The sequence below is a fragment of the Onychomys torridus genome, chromosome 5 (genome assembly GCF_903995425.1).
Source record: "Onychomys torridus chromosome 5, mOncTor1.1, whole genome shotgun sequence".
Taxonomy (NCBI): domain Eukaryota; kingdom Metazoa; phylum Chordata; class Mammalia; order Rodentia; family Cricetidae; genus Onychomys; species Onychomys torridus.
This window is the reverse complement of record NC_050447.1, coordinates 87286547-87302460: the sequence shown is the minus strand read 5'-3', so window position 1 is coordinate 87302460 and position 15914 is coordinate 87286547. Positions and strand designations below refer to the sequence as shown.

The window sequence follows — 15914 nt, the reverse complement described above, 5'->3', positions numbered from 1 at the left end:
CTAAAATAAAGATTTCAAACAATTAAAAAAGCAAGGGTTTCTTAAATTTTATTTACATATTATTGAAATGTAAGAAAATTTATGGCTATAGATTATATATCTATCCTAAGACGTTTTCTTAATAAAATTATAGTAGAAATTAACAATAAAAATTAATGAGAGTCAATAGGTCAGAAAAAAATCATACAAAAACATTTTTGTTATATGGGACAAGGCTTCCCACCAATTAATTACATCATCAGCAGACACTGTAATTATGTGAGCATATAATACTGCCATGTGGGGACACTGAAAAGATGATCAGGTTTGTCCTTCCCTGCTGTGGATTGCAAACTCGCCATTTGCATTGTATACCTCATACACCATATACATAGCATTTTACAGCCACACTGTCAGCTGCTCCTAGTGGACAAACAGACGCACGGCAGAGGGTAGCCTCCACCTCAGATACAAATGTGCTTTGTGCCCTGAGTGACTAGACTAATCTGAATTACTTTAGTTTACATCCATTTAAACTGATGCCTAATACACATAGTGAGTTTAATTTTACCTCTAACTTGCATGTTAAACTTTTGTGTGATTAGACTTTGAAATAATAAATATAAGTGTGTGTATGGCAAAGCAAACTTCTCCAAAGGTAAGTTTTTTCCATGTAAATTCTGCCTTAGACTTCATGGCAATAAATATTGAACTTCTATTTTTTTTATGTTTTGCTCCCTTATAATTCTTAAGCACTAAATATTAGATTATGTCAAGTGCATTAACTTAAAGACAGTTAAATGGACGTTTTAAAGCCTTAATACATTTGAAAACACAGCAGTTCTAGTATCCCACCCAGATGGAAGCAGGGGGTTTCCAAGAAGGCAGCCTCTTCCTGAAGTGGGGGCGGGTGCTGTGACTCTGTGAAGGGCTGCACTTGGCCCTGCTGGCCCAAGAGCTGAGGATCTGAGAGTCTGAGCATTGGTTGTCAGTGTGGGGTGTTTGTTTCGGGCTCTTGTGTTGCTTACTTTTTGTTTCTCTAATAAAATACACTCCGTGAGCAGCTCAGCGGAGAAAAGCTGTACTCCGGCTCACAGTTAGAGGGTGCAGTCTGCACAGTGGAGAAGCCACAGTTGGAGCTTGGGGCAGCTGGTTACATTGTATCTGAGTCACAAGGCAGAGGGACAAAGGCTCACTTTCTACTTTTATACAGTATTCAAGCTCAGGAAATGATTCTACCCACAGTGGGCATCCCACCTTAATTAACTTAATCAGTAATCCCCCACAGACATGGCCCCATCTCCCACATGATTTTCGATGTCAAGATTGACATTGACATTAACCATGTATTCTGGCTTGCATTGAGTTGCTGTGATAAACACTGTGATCCAAAGCACCCCGGAGAGGCAAAGGACAGGGTTTACTTGGCTTACAGGTTATATAGCCCATCATCAAGGGAAGCCAAAGCTGAACTCAGGGCAGGAACCTGGAGGCAGGAACCGAAGCAGAGACCACCAGAGGAGTTCTTACTGCTGTGTACTGGCATACTTTCCCTGGCTTGCTCAGCTACCTTTCTTATACAGCCCAGGCCTACCTAACAAGGGGTGGCACCACCCCCCATGGGCTGGGCTCTCCTACCCTAATTAGAAATCAAGAAAATGTCCACAGGCCAGTATGATGGAGACAATTCCTTAATTAAGGTTCCCTCTCCAAGGAGACCTTAGTTTGTGTCAAGTTGACAAAAACTAACCAGCATCCCAGCACAGATCCTTCATGCTCAGAAGAGTTGGGTTTTGAGGAGTGAGGCTGAGTGTCAGGTGTGTGCTCTTGTTCTGACTATATTCACAGAGCTGCTGCTATCTTGTAGATGCTCACCTTGCCCTCAGGGCTGAGTCCACACTGCCTTCCTCTCTTGTCTCTGCTCAATTCCCAACACCTCAGAACACATTGTATGTATGTTGTATGAACTGTATGTATCTCTACCTAGATATGGCATTCTTTGCTCTATACCTTTGCTTCGTTTATATTTCTATTTGTTTTTCAGTAATTTATTTGTAGTCAGTTTCTCTATGAAAGTATTCTTCCCGTGTTAGTATCCCTTTCTAGTACTGTTCTCATGTATATAATTCGATTTTGAACTCTGTCGGATCACCTCATTTCATGTCTTCACACACCATATACTACGCTCTCATCAAGGATAGAGCTGTGATTGTGTACTTATGATTGCTATTGCTCTGCTTAAAACACCACAGTCAGTATGTTTTCAATCTTGGGAAATGTTTGTGGCTTTGAGTCACTTGCTGAATTCGCAGCGGTCCTCACTCAGGACAAGAGCTGATCCGCAGCGTCCTTAGGCTGTTGAGGACTAGTAACTCCCTGAAGAATGGTAATTAGCTAACATTCTAGCATATGATTGCACAGTGCCTTGAGTGACCTTGACAGACACACCCAGAAATCAGTCAGTTCTGTAGCAGAAGCAGGAGCACAGCTCCTTCCCTGGGGACAAAGCCAGCCGCCCCATTTGATTATCAAGTACTCCTGTGCATGAGGGTGTGGAGTCAGGGCCTCAGTGCTTCTGCAAGTTGGGTGCCTTCAGAGGAGCCTCTGATGGCAGCTGTGGAGGCCATTTGTGATGCAGCTCTCCGGGGATAATGGACTGGAGTCAGAGCACAACGTTCCGATCGCCTAGGACTCCTGGGTGTCCTTTTCACTTCTGTGTCAGACATCATCTCTGCCACCTAACACAGTGACACTAGACATTGGAAGTGGCTTCTTAAGAAAACTGCAGCTTTTAATATTGTTTTGGAACACTGTGATTTTTTAGAGAGTAACTGGTGATTGTTGTTTGTTTTAGGGTGAAAATCCTATTTACAAGAGTGCCGTGACAACTGTGGTGAATCCGAAGTATGAGGGAAAATGAGTCCTCCTCAGGCCAATTTTGCAACACCGAGCTCACAGCAGCATCGTCTTAGTCACGTAGGGTAGCTTTGGGGCTCTGTGGCCAGGGGTTTATTCACGTGCAGGTTTGGAAAATGTACAATATGTATAATTTTTAATTTTTTATTATTTTGAAAATAATGTTATAATCCATGCCAGGGACTGACAGAAGACTTGAGAAAGGATCTTTATCCTTGTCAGCTGAGGTCACAGTGTGCCTTTTTAACCCTTCCTCCCGGGCCCTTGGGATCCCGCTCTCAGTGCATTAAGTGACACTGCTAGGGTGAGGGCAGGGCAGAAGCAGCAGCTCACAAGTGTCTGCACCCAGACTCAGCTCAGCCAGGGCTGCTCACACAGAGTCCAAAGTGCAGGCCTGCTGGCAGCGTGGGCCTACATCAGCCTGCTGGCCTCCCACTGGGCATGCCCAATGATGCATCTGAAAGACAGGTATGCTGACAGTTTCCAATTAAAATAATTTTGACACAGTTGATTTACAAAGGCCATTGGGGAAATTCAGAGAGGTGGAAGGAAAAACTTAGCTTTAAAACCTGTGTGCCATTATGAGTTACTTGATCCTGTAACTCTGATGCCTTCTCTTTATAAATCCAAGCTTGGATAAAAGTCCTGGGAACTTCTCTGCTAAGGAGTCCCTGACTTAGCACTATTCACATAAAGGCCATAATTTTCATAGCATTTGCTGAATGGGAACCTTTTGGATGAGTTTATTTTACTTCACTGTTTTTGTTTAATTCCTGGTGCTCCTTTATCACCTCCTCTAATCTTTTAATGTGTCTGTTTGCAGTTTGGGGTTAAGACTTTTTATCATTACCTTTTCATTTACTTGGCTGTACATTTGCCTTTTTCACAAACACTCTAAGCTGCCCTGCTGCTTGCAGGGCTACAGGACCTGGGCAGGGCCCCCTCAGCAGCGATTCAACCACTGTGCGCCTTCTGAATGCGCCTTCCCTTCTGAGCTTGCTCTCTCTCACACTAATCACAATCTTGTTTTAAGTGCCTTTTAATTTTGACAATGCAATTAACTGAAGTTATTTATTAAAATAAAAAGGCCTAAAATACTTAAGTGTTTTGTTTTGGCTCTGTATTTTTGTTAGTTTTGTGTGTGTAGTTTTATGTGTTAAGAGGGAAACATCTCAGTCCGCTTACTAAGCCACGGTGGTTCATTTTAGACATGGGGAGCAGTTGGTAGAACAAACTGCAGTTCATGTCCCCCTGAATGTCTTACATTAAGCAGAACTTTTTATGAACTACCAGATGCTGGAGAGCTAATATTTAGGAGAGGGGTGAGATTTTTGTTCTTAGGAAGAACTAGGGAAATCTTACTTTCATCTGGTTTTAGTTTATTTTAATGTAAAACTGTATTTCCATAAAAACACTTGTGTAAGGTTTAGAAGGACTTGGGTTGGCAAGATGGCGTAGTGGGGAAGAGCTCTTGCTGTGGAGGCTGGTGATTGGAGGCCAGTCCTTAGTACCAATGCCAGGGTGAAGTAGAGAGGCAACCCCCACAGACTTACCATCTGACCTCCACACATGTACTGTGGCATGTGCCTCCCACCCCAAATGCACACACAATAATAATATATTTTAAAAATGTAAACAGAAGTATCTATTTCCTCCTTGGATATGCAACAGATGTCAGGACGATACGAGGAAGGAATGGTTTGAAGTTTCTACCGTGGCCCCCTGAGGTGTTAGGGTAAAGATGCTTGCTACCCAGCCTGATGCCCTGAACTTGATTCCCAGGACCCACATGGTAGAAGCAGAGAGTGCAACTCTAAAAGTTGTCCTATGTCTCATGTATGTGCTCCCAAGCACACACATGTGCATCCACGAATGCACCCCCCCACCTCCTAGCACACAACAAACAAATAAATAAATGTAACTTTAAAAAGCTTCAAACTCACTATTTATGCTGAGTGGTATTCTTTTTGTTTATTTCTCTTAAATGTGATTCCTGGTTTTGACTAAAAACAAATTTGATGGTAGAATTTACATTTTTGCTAGTCTGTAAGATCCATGAGAAAGGTCTTATTCATGTCTTGCCCTGTGTTACTTTAGTGGATCCTGTGTTCTACTTTTCATGCCCCTGCATAGTCTAACTAATTTTCTTATGCTTTTATATAATAAGTATGGTTTATACATTTTCATTTCTAGAATGCAGCTCTTAACCTCATACCATAAGAATGAAGTTTGTTTTCTACAGCACCCACCCCTCCCCAGCACACATGTTGGTTTTTAAGGATGGAATGATGACTTTTTACATTTTGTATTACATCTAATAGGAAAAACAAAAAACACTTTTCTGACTGTAGAGATGTTTGGAACCAAAACAAAAGTGGAGAATTGTTGCTTGGATTCTAACGGCTCCCTCGGGGGACGGGGGTAAGAAGCGCAGCATCAATGACTCAGACACTGTGAAAGCAAATAACGAATTCATTTATCCAATAACAGGAAAGGCCTTGTATACCCTCCTCCCAGCGCCCAGTCTGTGTAGTTATCACTCATTGGCTGGGCATGATCAGGAACTCTGACATCACATCGACTGTTGCTAGGTCCTCAGGCATACTCAGCATGATCAGGAACTCTGGCATCGACTAGGAACTCTGACAGCGACTGTTGCTAAGCCTTCAGGCAGACTCCAGGTTGGCTCTTAAGGAATACGTCATGTGCATGCCTTGGCTACTGCTCTGAGCCAATTTCCTCGACCCTATGGGCCTGTCCTACTACAGAGAATGATTCAGGAAGACATCTGACATCAATTTCTTGTTAACATGTGTATGCACATCCACACATGTACATACATTAACATGTATGTACATACATAAAAATGTGTCGGGCTGGTGAGATGTGTCAGTGGGTTTAAGTGTTTGTTGCCATGCCTGATGACATGAGTTTGGTCCTCAGAGCTCACTTGGTGGGAAGAAAAAACTGATTGCCTTAACGTGTCCTCTGACCTCCACACACACAACATAGCATGCACATATCCTTCACATTAAATAAATAGAACATTGTGAAGGTCTTCATTTTCTTCCAGTGTTCAATCAGGTGGGAAGATGTCTTTATTTGACCTCTTAGCATTTAATCTAGCTAGCTCTGCCCTTTATGTTACATTTAACTCAAGTCCTGCTTTTCCTTCACTGCACAAACTGCTCCCTGTTAAGTCATCCACTGGTCCATCTTTGTACTTCCAATGTCAAGGTGGCATGTGGAGTGAGCTTCATCTTGGGATCACTTCTCAGCTACATGGACACCCTTTAGTCTACGCCACTACTGTGACTTGCAGTATCCTGTTTATGCAACATCCCCCAGTATCTATCCCAGCGGAAGTGTGGAGAAAGGCTCGGCCATCAGTGGCAATAACACAGAAGCAGCCTGAATAAAAATGACTTTACTAGGTGAAAGAAGAATGAGTTCCACATGTGAAGAGCTGGATGCCTTTTCTTCTTGGAAGAATGGCATTTCATATGTTGGCACAATAACTGCTGTTGCAGATGCTTTGAAGTTGTGATGATGGCACAGGGCTGAGGCAGTCCACAGTTAGGGAGGCAGTCCACAGTTAGGCTTCAGATGCCCGTGTCTGGATCTGGGTCAGGTGTCTGTCTCAGGAGCATGATGAATGAAGAGAGGGGACAGAAGGGCAGCCAGGTACAGGGTCTTGAGAAGTAGAGAGGGGACTCAAAATAGGTTCTCTGGTAGTGTTTTAGAGTCCCTGAGCTCACTGTTAAGTGTTTCTGCAAAGCCTGCTCACTCTGAGCTGGTTCCTGCTGGTTCTGTCAGGATACGCAGACAATTGATTTTACTTGGGTCTGTAACCCTGAAACTGCCTAGAGAGTAGGGCTGCCTTACTCTTAAGTCCTGTCAACAGCTTCATGTTCACAGCAGATGAGCCATGCATCGTTTACTATGAACATATGTAAGTCAACTGATCACCAAAAGAGCAGAAATGGATGAGTCATGGGGTTGGGGGAGATGTAGAAAACAGGGAAATGTCAGGATTGTTTTCTAATCAGTACTTTGTCAGTAACTCCTTAAAAGGCAGGGGTCAGGATGAGTAAAACTAAAACCACAGTCTACAACAGTATGTGCTTCTCCAAGGTTCACTTCAGACCTAAAGATGAAAATAAAAGAAGAAAAAAAGAATAGATGGTGCTAACACTAGATAAAATAGGCTCTATGGGCAAACCAGAGGCACAACATAGAGTGGAAAAATAGGCCAGTTTATCAGGAGGAATTAGCAATGATAAATACATACATGAAACAGCAGAGCTCCCAGACATCAGCATCAGCAATCAACAGGCTTCAAAAGAGAAATGAAATGCCTGCAGTAGCTCTTAGAAATGAACAGAACAGCATCATAGGTAAGCAAACAGCTAAGCAGTGCTGGCACTTCACTAGATACTAGTCAGCAGCAGCAGAACATCAGTTCTTAGAAACAAGAAAGGAAATGTCAAAACTGAGGGGATGACTGGTAGCTTGATTGTAGTAGTAGTCTGTAGATAATGTATCTCTGGACATCATCTACCTGTAGTGCACCTTAACCGTATACATTTTTTTCTTTTCCAGGAAAGTTGATGTAGTTAGGGTTTGTATTGCTGTGAAGTGACACCATGACCATGGTATCTCTCCTAAAGGAAAACATTTAATTGGGTGGCTCCCTTACAGTTTCAGAGGTTTAGTCCATTATCATCAAGGTGGGACCTGGTGGCATGCAAGCAGATACGGTGCTGAAGAAGGAGCTGAGAGTGGAGAAGGAGCTACATCTTGATCCCGCAGGCAACAGGAAATGGTCTGAGACATTGAGCATGGCTTGAGCATGTATGAGACAAAGCCCACCTCCATAGTAACACTTCCTCCAACAATGCCATACCTACTCCAACAAAGCTGCACCTCCTAATAATGCCACTCCCTATGAGCTTGTGGGAGCCAGTTGGCTACCATTCAAACTACCGCATCAGTCATACCTCACCAAAGGTGAAATGAAAAGGAAAAACTAAAACTAGGTTGTACTTATCAGGATGCTCTGAGACTCTGGTTCTTTGTCATATTAAAAAAACCTTTCAAATTTATTTGTTTATTATTGTTCATGAGTAGATAATGACCTGTGTGTGCATGCACACATGTGTCACAGTGCGCCTGTGGAGGTCAGAGGACAACTTTATGGAGTTATTTCTCTCTTACTTTTCTTGGGTTCAGGGATTGAACTCAGGTTGCCAGGCTTATGTGGCAAGCACCTTTACTCACTGAGCCATCAAGCTCTCTTGGGTCATACTTTTTCCTAAGAATACTCCTGATCCTGGACATGTGCATGAAAGCTTACTGATTTCCTTCAGCTCAGATCATTTTCTGGATGTCAGTGCTCACCTTAGCTGAGCCTTCCTCTGTCTTTTAATGTCATAAACACCCTAAAATATCTTCCTTTAGGGGCTTCAGAGATGGCTACCAGAGGACCTGGTTTCAGTTTCCAGCACCCACATGGTTCCTCACAAAAACCACCAATATTTTAGTTCCAGGGGATCCAATGCCCTCTTCTGACCTCTGTGGGTACCAGGCATACATGTAGTGCATATACATGCATGCAGGCAAAACAAAATGAATTTTTTTGGGGAAAATAAAACATCTTCAATTATTCTATTCCTTTTCATACTACAGCTATTTAAAAAAACAACAACAGCAACAACAACAAAAAACCCACTCATTATGCCCTAGACAGTCAAACTGCTTCTCATTTAAATCCCACTCATACTTTCTGGTTATATGTTTCTACTTAGCCAGACTGCTAAGCACGACAGACATGATCCAAAAATGTACTTTAAAAGAAACACCTATTTATGGAAAAACAAAACACCAGTGGTTTTTTTTTTTTTTTTTTTTTTTTTTTTATGTTCTCTGTCAGTCCATGAACATTGGCCTGGAAAAAAAAAAAAAAGTATTGTCCATTCACCATTCACTGACTGACTGACTGACTACAAATAGGACTTATCCCTCTACAATGAACGTATTTTATGAGGTCATATTTATCTGGGACACAGATAAATTCCCTTTCGTATACAAAATAAAAGGGGCTGTGGCCCACAGATTAAAAACTTGCCTGGGCCGGGCAGTGGTGTCACACGCCTTTAATCCCAGCACTCAGGAGGCAGAGGCAGGTGGATCTCTGAATTCAAGTGAGTTCCAGGAAAGGTGCAAAGCTACTCAGGGAAACCCTGTCTCCAAAAACAACAAAAATTTTATAAAAACTTGCCTGTTTGCTAGGGATGGTGGCACACACCTGTAATCCCAGCATGGGCATGACAACTGAGCTGGAGGCTGGGCTGGTTATGTACTGAGACAAAACAACAAAAACCCACTGGAGTAACAACCTGCTGCTGATTTCTGCCTACCTGCTTTCCTAGCAGGAACTCCAAAGCTACATAACCACTCAGTTGGGATTGGCCTTAATGACACTTAGGACACCCTTGTGACAAAGTCTGTGATGCTTTCCCCATAGCCTCCTGGAACCTACCTTAGAAATTGTTTAAATGTCAAACATATCCTCCAGGAAGTTGATGAAATTAAAGTCTTGCAGAAACTCTTGATGATGCCTATTCTGTCTTTAATGTTTCTGCGTACCCTCTACACCCTCTTTTCAATAAACACATGCAGCCAAATCCTTCCAAAATGCCATAAATCCAACTTAAAGTGGTTCTGCAAGTGGGCAATGATGCAGGGATTCAAGTCTTCTGCCTCGAAGACCACCTGACCACCCACTGTGAGTGGTGGAAGGGAGCCTCTGACTCAGGAACATTCAGTCCAGCAGGAAGCAGCTAGGTACTGAGTTTGATGCTCACTAGTCCCTTGATCCATCTCCCTTCTATAAAACGATTCCTGCTTGTCTGTACATAAGAGAGCTGGAGATGTTAGAGCACTCACTCCCCTCCCCCTTAGCCACTGTAAGCCCTATGAGAACACATACAGCTTCTCCTGGGATCTAAGGCAGCCTATGGTTCCATCTTTGCAGGTAACACACTCTCAAAGCTCTACTCTAATGCCAAGAGAGTGACCATGGAACATAGCCTGAGTCACATGTGTCTCTTTCCTTTACCTGTCACACAGCACAAGTTACTTATTAACCAAGGCTGCTTCCTCATGGTGCAAGACCTCCCCTTTCTCTTAGAAACTTACAAGTTGACACCTTGCATTATCTGAAGGGCTGATAATGCAAAAGGATCCTTTTCTTAAGACCTCTACCATACTGCCAGCTGTGGCTACTCATCTGTGGCTGGAAGGACAGTTTAACTCAGTATCCTTCTCTTGAACCTTTTCTCCCTTTCCTCAAACCTAACAGCAATGACTAATGAAGGTGACACTTATCTCCCAATTAATCAAGCAATTTAATGTAACCCCTGTAAAGATTTTATGTGGAAGTGAGGAAGCAGGTAAAGCCCCTCTCCCCCCATGCAAATACTCTATAAACCCTTGGGAAAACTCTTTAATAACTTATCGGGTTCTGCCTAATGCTCAAAGAGAAACTGTCCTCACACAGAAATGATCTGCAGTTTATCTTGATCTTCACCTGTAACATTTCACATATGCCGTCATTTATAAAAACCCTTTTGGGTCCCAGCCCCAGGCTACCACTTGAGCAATTAAGCATGTTCTACAGAGACAGAAATTGCAAGCTGGGTCGTTTTGGACAAATGAGAGATTTACACAGCAGAGGTGCCAATCACAGCTCTCTCTGAAATAGACTGAAGAAGTGGGACAATTCACAATACAAAGAGATTGTCATAATTATTTTTGAAGTAGAGCAATGTTATTTGGGGACAGCAGTTACCCAGGGCCATCCTTTCTGTTTGGCAGACTTATGCTCCTGATAGAGAAGCAGGATTTAACGGTGGCCATTACCCATTCTTTCCCCTTGATGGAGGGGTATTCTTTGATGTTGGGATGGGGCCTAACTAGCACAGTCTACGTGAATGAATCTTTACAGAAACATATTCTCAGCAAACATAAATTTCAATTTATGTTAGAGCAGCAGAATTTCCCTGTGGTTTCTAAGTCTCGTTAGTGTACTTACTCCTCAGCCTCAAGCACTCCTTCGGTCCAGTGCCACTCTGTGTAACTTAGTATTTCTAGATCCTTTAAAACATCAACTCAGTACTTACAGTTCATTACTTCTCCTATCAGAATAATAAATAGCTAGCACTAACTTTTAAAAAAAAGCAAGTTATGCGTCACTCTCGTGGGCACAAGGCACAATGCAAACTGTACCATTATACATTGAGCAGAATACCACCAACTGATGACCAATTTCAGGGGTACACATTGGCACCATATTGAAGTAGCCAGTGGATCACTGGACGGAACAACACTTAGAGAAAGGACACAATAGGGCAGCTTCAAGGGCACAAGAATCATCAAGGTCAGCACGTGCCTTCAGCGGCTCATGCAGAGCAGTTTGCCTAGGATCCTGTGTGGAGGAGGAATGAGGCCATTGCAGGCTCTGGAGTGTGAGGTTCTAGCAGCCGAGCCTTTTCTTTAGGGCTCCTGATGGGCAGTGGATCCACAAGGAAGGAACACACGTTGAGTCTTAGGCACAGGCTGTGTGGGCACTGATTTCCTAATAAAGAGGTGCTCCTGGGTGGAGGCATAATCTTGAGTGTGGCCAGTAATGGAAGTGGAGCCCAGGAGCCTTTCCCAGTTCAGCAACAAGGGAATGGGATGTCAAGGTAGGAGCCAATCAGAGACTCAGAACAGCCAGTGGGAATTTCGCTGTTAATAAATGATGGTGGCAATGTTCGGTAGATGGGGCTGAGAAAAGCAGGATGCATAGAAATCAAATTGGATCTCTCCAGTCTAGTACGCCACATAAAGTCACCCCGACAATGGGTTAAAGCAATATCTATTAAAGTCTGTTGCCAACTTTTTTTTTCTCTTAAAAAAAAGATTTATGTGTATGAGTGTTTTCCCTAAATGTAAGTGTGCCTGATACCCAAAGAAGCCAGGAGAGGGCACCAGATCCCCATGGATGTGGAGTTACTGTGCCTTCAGAGTGTTATTCTGCACTGTCAGGTATAGGACCATGAGTATTTCTCTCCCTTCTATGGTCTTCCTCAGGGTTGCTTCCTCACTGCACTGCTGGCATTCACAGGCATTTTCAGTTTTGTTGAAGGGCAACTTGCGACTTTCCTTTTGTGCTTTTATTTATTGCCACACTCAGTGTACTGAAGGCCTTTCGTTATAACCCACTTTCTGTGGCCAGGACTTCTAGCAAGACGTGGTAGATGTAACAGAGTGGCTTTCCTTTCTTTGTCCTGATATTAGAGGGAAAGTGGTCCTCTTTCCCCACTGAGCATGTTAGCTGTGGACTTTTCATACATCACCTGATGCTGTATCAGTTTCCCTTGTTCCAAGTTTGATGTTTTGGTCATAGGAAGGTGTTGAATTTTGTCAAACTTTTCTGACCTCAATTGAGAGAATCCTGGTGTTTATTTTCTTCGTTCTGCTAATGTGGTCTACTGTATCAATTGATTGTAATATGCTATACCAGAGGTGTACTCCTGGGATAACTCTAGTGTGTCGTGATGTAGAAACCGAGAGTGTGAGCGGGGTTAACTCCATGGCCATACTGCTTGGGATTCTCACACATTATTCCAAGTTATCGAGACAATGAAGGCTTTAAGAGTGTGCATGAGAATGCTCCTCCTTTTGGAATAGTTTGAAAAGGATTGGCATTAATTCTTCCTTGAATGTGTGATTTCTGTATGAGGTTATCTGTTTCAGTGTTTTCATTGTTGGGTGGTTTCTGATAACAGATCCAACCTCATTGGTCTATAGTTCTGTTAATATTCTGTATTTGTGATTCAGTATTGGTAACTGCATTTCTAGCAATTGGTTCATCGAAGTTCTCCAATATGTTGACTTACAATGCTCATAATACTCTCTTTTGTTTCTGTAGAATTGGTGGTAATGTCCACTGAGTGAAGTTTCAGTGTTATCTAAGAACCCTCAGTTTTAGGAGTGTCTTTATTCTGTGCACACGAGTGTGTGTGTGTGTGTGTGTGTGTGTGTGTGTGTGTGTGTGTGTGTTTATGCATGTGTGTGCATATCCATGTATACATACCTATGCATGCTTCAAAGCAGGGTCTCTCACTGAAGTTGGCTTTGTGTTGTTGTTTGCTTTGTTTCTATGTTAGGGCAGAAGCCAGCATACCCCAGTGATCCACTCTGCCTTCCACAGTGCTGGGCTTCCATGCGTGCAGGACTGTGCTTGTCTTGTCTTGTGGGTGCTGAGGCCCGAGCTCTGGTGCTCATGCTTGCACAACAAATGCTCTTAACCACTACGTCATCTCTCCAGCCCCTCACCTTGATTTCTGTAGACAAGGTCTATCACTGGCCTTAGGTTTGCTGAGGTTTGCTGATTAGGCTAAGCTGGCTAGCCAGATGAACCACAATGACATGCCTGTCTCCATCTCTCCAGTGCTGTGATTACAAATGCATGTCACCATGACTGGCTTTTTAATGTGGAGGTGAAATTCAGGTCACTCATACTTATATATGACAAGGACTTTATGGATTGAGCTACTTCATCAGCTTTCTATTTTCTATTAAATCTCTAGGGTGGGGATGTAGCTCAATTGGTAGAATGCTTGTCTAGCATGAAGAATGCCTTTGGTTCAATTCCCAACACCACATAAACATGGCATGGTTTCACATTCTTTTTTTTTTTTAAATTAATTTATTTATTATGTATACCATGTTCTGCCTGCATGTATGCTTACAGGCCAGAAGAGGGCATCAGATTTCATTTCACATACTTGTGAGCCATCATGTGATTGCTGGGAATTGAACTCAGGACCTCTGGAAGAGCAGCCACTGCTCTTAACCTCTGAACCATCTCTCCAGCCCCAGTTTCACATTCTTGTAATCACAGCACTTGAGAGGTTGAAGCTAGAGGGTTAGAAGTTCAAGGTCACCCTTGGTGTCATATCCAGTTCTATACTAGCTTCATATGTGTGAGACTTTTCTCAAAAGCAAACAAGCAAACAACCAAACAGAAAAACAAAACCCAAAAGGCGAAACCATCTCTCATTTTTCTAACTCCTTTGCTTATTTTGGGTTTAGTCATCCGTCTGTCCTAGCTACCTATGTTGTAAAGATAGGTGGCTGATATGGCATCCTGTGTTCATAGCAATAAATTTCTCCTTTAGTAACGGATTTTGCCGGGTAAACTAAGTTTTATTAGAATGTTTCATTTTTGTTTCTATTCCTCTGTAAGTATTTTATATTATTTCTTCATTGATCCATTGTCTGTTTCAAAGGGTCTGGTTTAATTTTTTTAAGAGTTTTTAACTTTATTATCATGTGCAGGGCATTTTAAATATCATATATTGATTATACATGATAACGGGTCTCATTATGATATTTTCATCCATGTATATAATGTATTTAAGAGACTGGCTCTCTCTTCCCATGCTAGAGCTCTTGGGGGGCTGAGTTTAGATTGATGGGTTCGATGGCAAGTGTCTTATCTGCTAAGCCATCTTGCCATCCCAGGAAAAGATTTGTGCATGCTATCTGCTTTTCAAAATCTGCTGATTCTGAATTTGTACACTAACATATGGTCTGTCCCTGAGATTTCCCAGGTCTCCCCAGGGAGAAGGAGAATGCAATGGAGTTACTGGCGTTTATCTGTTGGATCTCTATTGGAGCTACTGACCACATAACTGAGTTTTTGCTTTTATTATTTGTTTCTATATGTCTTGTGGCTTCTGGCTCCTTATTTTCTGATTTAGTGCCTTCTTCTCTATTTATTTGATTTCCCTTTGCTTCTTGTCATTTTGTACTATTTAGCTGTTTTCTTTGTGGCTACAATAGAGGTTTCTTTGAACATCCTAACGTTATTTGGAGTTGAGTCTGCACTAGTCAGACTGCAAACAAACTGTGCTCCTAGCCAGCTCTGTCCTCACTCCCTTTCAGTTACTCGCCTCAGAAATTACATCTTTAAGTCATACCCCCAAAATGTATACTAACAATTAAAATTATTTTTTCCTTTGAAAAGAAATTTATGTGTGTGTGCATGTTTTACCTAGATGTATGCCTGTGTACCACATGGATGCAGTACTTATGGAGGGCAGAAAAGAGTATTGGGTCTCCTGGGACTATAGTAGCAAATGGTTGTGATGGTAGGTGTTGGGAGTTGAACCTGGGTCCTCTGGAAGAGCAGCCTGTGGTCTTAACTACTGCACCATCATCTAGCCTCATATACTAACGATTTCTGTGCGTTTGTCTTATATCATGTAGGAAAAAAAAGAACTAAAACCTAAAATTACAATAATGGCTGCTTTAATAATTTCTGGTGTGTTTACCTTTAGTGAGATCTTCCCTTTCCCATCAGCTGAGTTTCAGTCTAGTGCCCTTTGTCAGTGTGAATGGTTCATGCTAGCATTTCTTTGAAGTTTTGTAACTGGAGTTTCCTCCAGTCCACTCAGACCCCCGCAGTTCCGTAGCCCACTTATAAAATAATCACTCAGAAGCTCATATTAATTAAAATTGCTCAGCCATTAGCTCTGGCTAACTATTGACCAGCTCTTACATCTTAAATTAACCCATTTCTGTTCATCTATAAGTTGCCACGTGGCTTGTGGGCTCCCGGACTTTTATATCTCGTTTCCTCTGTGTCTGGCTGCTGACTCCTGACTCAGCCTTCCTGTCTCCAGAATTCTCTTCTCTGCTGGTCCCGCTTCTACTTCCTGCCTGGTTACTGGCCAATCAGCATTTTATTTATCAGTCAGTCAGAGTAACACATTCACAGCATCCCCAGCAACGTTTAATGGGAAAAGTCATCTCATCTTTTATATGGGAACGTCTCAATTTCTCCCTGAAATTTGAAGGACCATTTATCAAATATAGGATTTGTAAAAAGACTTTATTTATTTATTATTTATTTATCATCTGTCTATCTATCTATTTATCTATCTATCTATCTATCTATCTATCAT

At 42.3% G+C, this 15914-nt stretch overlaps 1 protein-coding gene across 1 annotated transcript in view; it reads left to right on the top strand.

Annotated features, from left to right (window-relative positions):
• Positions 1 to 3997, top strand: part of Itgb1 (integrin subunit beta 1) — a 48461-nt gene extending 44464 nt beyond the window's left edge. Inside the window, exon 16 of the mRNA XM_036188135.1 lies at positions 2834 to 3997. Within this exon, the coding sequence (XP_036044028.1) occupies positions 2834 to 2899 (66 nt within the window). The 3' untranslated portion in view covers positions 2900 to 3997. The remainder of the gene's footprint in view (positions 1 to 2833) is intronic.
• Positions 3998 to 15914: the final 11917 nt, after the last annotated feature.